At 40.5% G+C, this 8,421-nt stretch overlaps 1 protein-coding gene across 4 annotated transcripts; it reads right to left on the bottom strand.

Annotated features, from left to right (window-relative positions):
* Positions 1-5: 5 nt before the first annotated feature.
* On the bottom strand, positions 6-2,801 carry LOC119294909 (E3 ubiquitin-protein ligase FANCL-like). 4 transcript variants are annotated; one of them, XM_037573197.1, is made up of 10 exons: positions 2,552-2,801; positions 2,366-2,442; positions 1,971-2,049; positions 1,784-1,858; positions 1,492-1,664; positions 1,351-1,422; positions 845-978; positions 625-748; positions 395-515; positions 6-264 (listed from the first exon to the last, which is right to left on the bottom strand). In XM_037573197.1, exons 1-9 carry the CDS (start codon positions 2,678-2,680, stop codon positions 443-445), a joined length of 936 nt encoding a protein of 311 aa, XP_037429094.1. In that variant the 5' UTR covers positions 2,681-2,801; the 3' UTR covers positions 6-264; positions 395-442. The 4 variants fall into 4 exon arrangements, with proteins under 4 accessions (XP_037429094.1, XP_037429096.1, XP_037429097.1 ...); XM_037573199.1 differs by having other exon boundaries at positions 6-276; XM_037573200.1 differs by having other exon boundaries at positions 6-515; positions 1,492-1,655.
* Positions 2,802-8,421: the final 5,620 nt, after the last annotated feature.

Below are 8,421 nucleotides of genomic sequence, written 5' to 3' on the forward strand. Positions count from 1 at the left end.
AGAGATCCAAACCACTGTTATGTATACCAGTCAGCAACTACGCATTCGTCCCGAATCTAGAAGGGTGCGTGACAGACATCAATTTTCAGTAATTAGAATGGCACACTTCTTTCATCTCTACAAGTGGACGCCAATTTCGTAGAAACAATTGGGAATTTTGACCCCTTGCAGCTCCATTGATGACATCTAGATCATGACGACCGGCCTTCAGCAGGCGACCTAGATTATTTCGTCCCTCTTCCTTTTTACTGGTCCGCCTGAAACCTGGAACCACACCTGCTTGAAGGTCATTACCGAAAAGCACACGCTGGAAGGTGGAAACATGCTACTCCTACTATTATACAAAGCATACACAGTTTCCATAACTTAGTTTATATCCAGACAAACCGCTCACATTAACCCAACTTCAGCATCTCGATTCGTAAATGCGAAGAAGGCGGGTTCAGCTGTCGGTGCCCTTCACGGCGACAGGCTCACTGCAGTAAGGGCAGTTCCCGAACAGAACATCGAACGACCTGCACAGAACACATGACAAGAACGATCAGAGATGGAGTACATTGCACATCAATCCAATGTGTATGGTGGGGGGAACGATCGCTTAAGTGTTTCATCGTTTCGACGTACTGCCTTGTCGTAGTAATGGTGCGCAGCCAGTCTCTCAGGCACACGGAGTGGAAGGCTCTGCTGCAGCTAGGGTTTTCGCACTTGTAGTCCGCCGCGCACCCGCTCTGAGTCCCAAGTTCGTCATCTTCATTCAGGAGCAAAGACGCAAGACGTTATGGTCAGGGAACTACATGACGGGCAGAAAAGGTTGCAACCAGAGGTGGAATAGAGATTGGCTCACCGACGGGCAGATGCGTGGCGTAACATATCCCACAATCAGCTTGCTGGTCATCTTTGATGCTCACAGAAGGGGGTTGCGGCAGAGCAAAATCTAACACAGTTCCCAGGTTTTCATGGAACTTTCTGTCAGCGCTCCTAGTATCAGAAAAATGATATCTGTAACACCTCGTCGCATGGCCTCTAATGTAACACTAGAGAAATTTCAATTTCATTTATACACTCCCTAGTTTAATATTATTCCACAAGAACATACTCATGAGGATTTCAGAAAAAAAAGATACTAGGAGGAGCGGAGTTATGCAGAACCAACTTCAACAGACTATAAAATATCTGAATATGACATATTTCAGTAGCATATCATAGTACTAGCTCTGTCCCCTAAATATAAGACGTTTTTGTGGTTCAAATTGAACTGCAAAAACGTCTTATATTTAGGGACAGAGGGAGTAATAAATAAGTAGAAAAAGGTATAGTATGTCACTTAATGCAGGAAACCTGATAATATACCATCTCTTACGATTTTTTCTCCAATTCTTTATCAGCCTTTCCAGTTTCCCATCTGTGCCTAGGAAGCGGCACCTGGAAAATTTGTTGACGATCAACAATGATGCTTGCATTTTCATGTACAGACTTGACATCTCAGCTTACTCTGGTAAGGAGTTGGGCTTGTGCGTATCAACATGTAGTAAAATATAGCAATCATCACCCAAAGCTATGCGACGATGAGACATAGCATATGTCGGCTTTGTAGTATCGACAACCCAAAGGGCCTTGTCAATGCCATCCATTGTAGACCAGTAATCTTGCAATACCTTCAGGTGCTAATTGTTTACACAAAACATAATAAGTTGATAGGTTATTGCCCATAAATATGCAGCTCATCAAGTGGAACTGTAACCAGTGGCACTAATGAAATGATGGAAAATAATATCTCCCCAACCTCTTGGAATTGGCAGAGAACATCCTTCAGTCTTGAGCTTTTTGACCACTGTAATTTGGGGAGATAAGGAACATCCTGTAAGAAGTAGACAACCATATAGCTTGTGTGATCCTTCCAAAATATCTGACATTGCACAATACGGTGAAAACAGTTCTGACAGATGCTTTGAAAATTAGATGAAATGTACCGCGGCAATTGAAGGAGGGTATGCCGGGTAGTTTATGGGCAGTGTGATCTCCAGTGAATGTTGCCGTCGCTGCTCATCCCTGACAATCAGAGATGCCACAAGCCATAAGTTTATGTAATGCAAATGCAATCACAGAACAGAAACACTGCATGCATTGTCAAAGGAACTTCATGGTATCATCCTATCCAAGCTACAGCTCAAAGTTCTTGATAAACGGTAACCCGTCAACCGGATAAGGAACAACGCATGAAACTGCTGAACTTCAGTTAGTTTTTTTTTAGGTAATTCAGTTAGTTGTTCGTGCACAGGTGCGCTAAGTCTGATGATAGTAGTGTCACCGAACAAACATCAGGCATCAAGGAAACGTCAGCAAGGTAAGGCGAGAAATCCCTTACACGACGCGGAAGGTGAGGCACGACACGCCGTCATCGCCTGTGGCGCTCACTAGCTGCCCCCACCCGACCTCTTCGATCTGCGAGCACGAAACGGTAACGCGGGATCACCTACCACTCGCAGGGAGCAGAAAGCGAGAAAACTATCGGCCACGCCCGGTGCGGCATTTCGTCGAACGGGTGGCGCACCTGTGCGAACACGGAGCTGTAGAACGCGGGCGGTCTGCGCGGGCGCGGCGGCCCCGCTTCCCCCTGGCCGTCCTGCGCAGAGCACGAGTGAGCTCCGACGTCGCGCGAGAGGTTGGCGGGTAGCACCATGACTCGAGAGGGCCAACCGCCGCCGCCGTCGCGCGCCCACCGCTTCTGCTCGCCGCGGCTTGCCTTGGCTTTCTCTCTCTTTTTTTTTTTTGAGTAACACGCACGGCTTGGCTAGAACCGGACAGAGAGGCTCCGGCATCCGAGTGGTGCGTCGGCCCAGCTACTTGGCGCGCTCCCAGCCGCACGCCACGTGTCACGCTCTGGACGCTTTTTCCAGATTTTTTTTTACACGCGGTTAGGCTTTTGAAACGGTTTTTTCAACATTTCGGTTTTTTCACCTGACTTTCAAAACTTTTGGACCAAAATTTTTTTTTCACGCAAAAACACGTTTTTCCTACTGTCGTGCGAGTCACGGTTTTGCTTCGCGAGAGTCATGGCCATGCCTCTCGGAAATGAAAAAGAAACGTGTTTTTTATTTTTTTACCTTTCGTGAAAGGCAGGCTTTGCTTCCGAGAGAGGCACGGTTGTGCTTTCGCGAGAGTCACTGTCATGACTTTCGGAAACGGAAAAAACGCGTTTTCTGCTGTTTTTTACGGTTTTGTTTTCGTGAGAGGCACGGTTGTGCTTTCACGAGAGGCACGGCCGTGCCTCTTGGAAACGAAAAAACGCGTTTTTTTTTTCTTTCACGAGAGGCACGGTTTTGCTTCCGCGAGAGGCATGGTTGTGCTTTCGCGAGGGGCCCGGCGTGCCTCCTCGAAAACGAAAAAAACGCGTTTTTTTATTTTTCTCCTTCCGCAAGAGGCACGATTTTGCTCCCACGAGAGGCACAGTTGTGGTTTCGCGAGAGGCACGGGCGTGCCTCTTTCAGAAAGTGAAAAAACCCGTTCCTGGTTCGGTTTTTTCGTCCAGCTTTTTTCGTGAAAAAAATGTTCGTCAAAACCTATCAACATGGGATAAAGTTTTGAAGACCTCGACGTGAGGAATCCAATGGTGAAAACGGTTCGAGATTTGGACGCACGGTTAAAGAGATAAAACGTTTTGAATAAACGAATCTATGAAAAAAGGGGAAAATTTAGTGCGCCACTTGTCGCAACCTGGGGAAGTGAGAGTGATCTTTGCAATGAGTACTCCTTAACTAGTGATTTCGACCGTTCGCACAGCTGGCGATCGAGCGATGTCTTTTTTTAGAGTACGCCCACGTGTAAATAGCTTTATAAAAGGCAGACTTTCGGTTAAAGAAAACTACACCCGCTACAAACAACAAGAGTAGCATAAATACCACACTCGAACAGGCCAAAGAGACAACACAACAAGCTACAACGCAAAAGAGCATATCCTAATCTGAAACACCACACCGAGTCTCGACCGACACTGGACACCTCCGAAGACCAAGCTTCCGCAGAACTTCACTTGTCGATACACCATCCACTCTAATCGCCTAAGAGGAAGCTGCAAGTGGGTGGAAGGACACGATCCGATTTGAGGAAGACGTCGTCTTGGACGCACCGGCGACGGTCATACATAGCGCCAACGAGGATCAGGAGGATAGTGACGAACATCAGAGGGGAGCGACTGGGAACCACCCGTGTCTTCAAACACAATTCTCCCATTAGAGGAATGACGTCGAGGACGCCGCCATTGTGTCGATCCAACACATCGAGCGGTGACATGGGCTGGCACATTAACGTGTTGCAGCGTCTCCGGTTCTGGGGAACCTTCTAGAGTTTCATTGCCGGTTTTTTGTGGATTCAGGACCGTATTTAGTTTTTTATTTACAGATTTTCCTGTTTCTTTTGTGTTTTGCATGGTTTTTTTCCTTTTCCTTTTCTTATTTTTTGTTTCTTTTCTCTCTTTATTTTTTCATTTTTTTTCATTTCTTTTCCTTCTTTCTTTTTTCTTTTCTTTTCAATTTTCAAGTTCATTTTCCTTTTTCTAAAAGTTCAAGTTTCATAAATTGTTTGAAAATTAATAAGATCTCGCTTTTAAAAAATGTTCAAATTTTCAAAAAATAGCATGTTTTTAAAAATTGTTAATAAACTAAAAAAAATGTTCGCATTTTTTAGAATTTGTTCGGAAATTTCAAAAAATGATCCTGTTTTTTAAAAATTGTTCAGAATGTTCTTGTTTGATTTTTTTTCACAACTTTTCAAGAAATGTTCGACATTTCAAAAAAAGTTTCCCGTTTTCATAAATTCTTCACAGATTTCAAAAAAGTCCTCTTTTCAAAAAAAATCGGGAGTTTCAAACAATGTTTCCATTTTTCAAAAATTGTTCGTAAATTTCAAATTATGTTCGTGTTTCAAATTTTGTTCAGGAGTTTCAAAAAGTGTTCGGAAATTTTAAAAAATCATGTTTCCAAATATTGTTCAGGAGTTTCAAAAAATGTTTGCGTATCCAAAACACTATTTTGGAATTTCAAAATATTCTAGTTTTTGAAAAAAAAATCATGTTTTCAATCTTTTGGGGAGTTTTAGTTTTTTTCCATTTTACAAAAAACTGTTTCATTTTTCAAAATGTTTGAGTTTTTCAAATTTTATTCATAATTTTTAAAAGTGTTCGTAGTTTTGTAAAACGTTAACATTTTTTCAAAAAAAAATTGCGTTCAAAATTTATATAACGTTCGGATCTGCGCTCAGTTTGATTCTTAAGTTTTTGCGCTGCATTGTACATAAGACTAGAGCATGATTGGCGCACGTTGCCGCGCCCGTCCATTATTACAATGGAATGATCTAATTTTTCATTTATATATATACAACAAACTATGGAAGTTAAATTTGCATGAAAAGCAGATATGACGGCTCATGTTGCATTGGAAATAAAATGAGGTGAAAACATATAGAAGGAGCATTTGGCCATTCTCAGCCTTGGAATGGCACCCGCTCATATTGAGAAAAATATGGTAGGTTAAGAGTAAAAGAAAATTTTAAAACAAATCGAATTATAATGCCTTGATAAAAATAACTGGGTGAATTTGTTTTACATCTTTGGACATTCTCAAAAAGTGTTTAAGTAAAAGAAGAAAAATCACAATTACAAAATACTAATTACAATAAAGGACATTTATACTGCTAGCACACATGGAAGTCGAATATTATCCTTCAGAATGGTGCTACTCCCTCCGTCCCACAGTAGTAACTTGGGAGTTCTTTTAATAGATGGTTAGGTCTCTCTATCGTATAATGAATAATGTATGTCTTCCTTGCAATTTCAGAATATGGATATTTTGTGATGTGTAAGAAAGGTTTTAGTATTTCAGAAGTTGCGACCAATAAAAGATTTTTGTGTTTCATATAAGATCACAACAAACGCCATTACTCTGGACAAAACAACATCATTGTTGCTCATATAACAATAATTGGCATGCAAACAAATATTTCAAATTAGAACCAAAGATAGGAAATGTTTTTTTAAAGATTGGCAGAGTATAAGATGTCAGACCAAAAGTAGACCGACATGCCAACGGAGAAAGATTTTATTGCCACTCTAGCTAATTCTAAGGAGACTTACATTGTCCCACAACCTAAAAACATTTACAAAAAGAAATTCTAGGGACATCTATAGGAGCAGAAATATTACGCTCGTATGAGGACTCTCTTGTGCTAGACCCATGAGGGGGTTTGTAAAATGAACAACATTCTGAGATCTATAGGACCAGAAATATGATACTCGTACGAGGACACCCTCTTATGCTAGGCCCCATTAGATGATTTGTTGAATGGACATCATGATCGAGAGTATATTACAGCACTACAATCAGTAGAATTAACTTATATACCCAAGAGACAAAAACAACCACACAAATACACATGCAAGAAGAATGTGCACTTGATTTTTCAACATTAATTAACTCTCTTATAGCACAAGTCTGAAGCGAAGTAACCTGAAGTCCTGAACCGAAGCAACACAACAAGAGCATTAAGAAAACAAACAACAACCCACTGCCACCTCCTTTAAATCTACCATGGGTTATAAGTAATACATTTATCTTTTGTGCAAACAAATATCTATCCAACATAAAATATAATCTTTCATGATACTATAATATCTGATCATGGATGCATAATAAATAAAATACATTAGTTACAAAATAAATAGAATATAAGATCTGATCATGATACTATAAGATCTGATCATGGATGCATAATAAATAGAATGCATTAGTTACATAATCTCTGTCATTGCTTCGGCTCAAGTAAATAAAACAAGTTTTTTGTTTTTTAAGCTTTCCGCATTGGAAAGAATCTATCAAAAACATTCGCTACTTCAAATCTGGACAGTCACCCATTGGAAAAGCTACTTCAAATATGGACAGTCACCCATTGGAAAAGCATAAAAGGAAACCTTCGGTGATAAAATCTGTTATTAGATGAAACGAATGTTGAAGTCCTTTCTAGCACATAAATGAAATAATTGATTAACTTCGACTCAAACCTCACATTATCAAGCAATGCTATCATCTAAAGTTATCTCTAACCCAAGGAGCCTCATAGTAGTGAGAAATTAGAAAAAACAAACATTATTTTATCAGTTGTATTCTATAACCTCCTGTCACTTACTGTAATTAACTAATTAGTTGTATCACCTTTTGCCCTGACTTCGCATTGCTTGCTCTTCCCCATAACTCAATGGGGCCGAAGTAGGATAAAATCAATATGGAGAAAGACAACTCTGCCTTACCTCCATGAGTACTGATTTGGATGGAAGCTCTGCAGTAAAAGAAGAAGACCCAAGAAAAACGTCCAAGAATTGAATATCTCGACAGATATTAACTTGGAACAAAACGCCCTTGTCATCTATACATTGTGACCACTTTTGCATTTGAGTGTCAAGTAAAAATTTATATACAATGGATCAAGATAATTTTCAACAATGGATAAGGTTTTGCATAAATATAGGATATTATCCAATACAGAAGAAATGATACGCTCACCAATCACCTGCGAGCGTCGCCTAAATTTAGTTTCTGTACCTCATATATGTCAACACTGATGTGCGAATAAAGTTCACATCCTCATATTTAATTTAGATTTGCTACAACAATGGATAAGGTTTTGCATAAATATAGGATATTATCCAATACAGAAGAAATGATACGCTCACCAATCACCTGCGAGCGTCGCCTAAATTTAGTTTCTGTACCTCATATATGTCAACACTGATGTGCGAATAAAGTTCACATCCTCATATTTAATTTAGATTTGCTACAAATTATTGAACTTGGTCAAAAGGACCCACAATTAGGCATATACCACGCTTAAAAAAACGTTCACACAATGGAAGCACCAAACATTCCATAATTCTTTCTTGTTTGCATGAACTGTACAAACATTAGATATGTCATTTTATCAGATATATGAAAAAATTAAGAGTACGTAAGAAAAAACTGATATTTGCGCATATATGTGTATTGTCCTAAACAATCTGATGCTTATATAGCCGGGAGTAGCTTGTCATGAATAATTAAGAACATATAAGCATGTAAAGTAACTAAGCAATCATATGAACACATTGGATATATGGAATAAAATATGACATTCCACTTAACTAACCTGCCAGCACACTAGTAGAAAAGGGGGCATCAGTCCCGGTTCGTAAGGGCCTTTAGTCCCGATTCTTGAACCAGGACTAAAGGGTCGTGACTAATGCCTCCCCCCTTTAGTCCCGGTTTTAACACGAACCGGGACAGATGTGTCTCCACGTGGCCGGTGCGTCGAGCCCAGGCAGGAGGGCCTTTGGTCCCGGTTGGTGGCACCAACCGGGAACAAAAGGCATCCACGCGTTAGCATTTCAGTGGCCGTGGG

This window comes from Triticum dicoccoides, chromosome 4B (assembly GCF_002162155.2).
Source record: "Triticum dicoccoides isolate Atlit2015 ecotype Zavitan chromosome 4B, WEW_v2.0, whole genome shotgun sequence".
In the NCBI taxonomy this organism is placed as follows: Eukaryota; Viridiplantae; Streptophyta; class Magnoliopsida; order Poales; family Poaceae; genus Triticum; species Triticum dicoccoides.

What these genes read in the sequence shown, in the direction of transcription:
- LOC119294909 (XM_037573197.1), bottom strand. Translation starts at nt 2,680, where the DNA reads ATGGTGCTACCCGCCAACCTCTCGCGCGACGTCGGAGCTCACTCGTGC. An exon ending in ACAGCTCCGTGTTCGCACAG is followed by an intron (nt 2,443 to 2,551) that starts GTGCGCCACCCG and finishes TCGTGCTCGCAG; the next exon opens with ATCGAAGAGGTCGGGTGGGG. An exon ending in AAGCCCAACTCCTTACCAGA is followed by an intron (nt 1,423 to 1,491) that starts GTAAGCTGAGAT and finishes CAAATTTTCCAG; the next exon opens with GTGCCGCTTCCTAGGCACAG.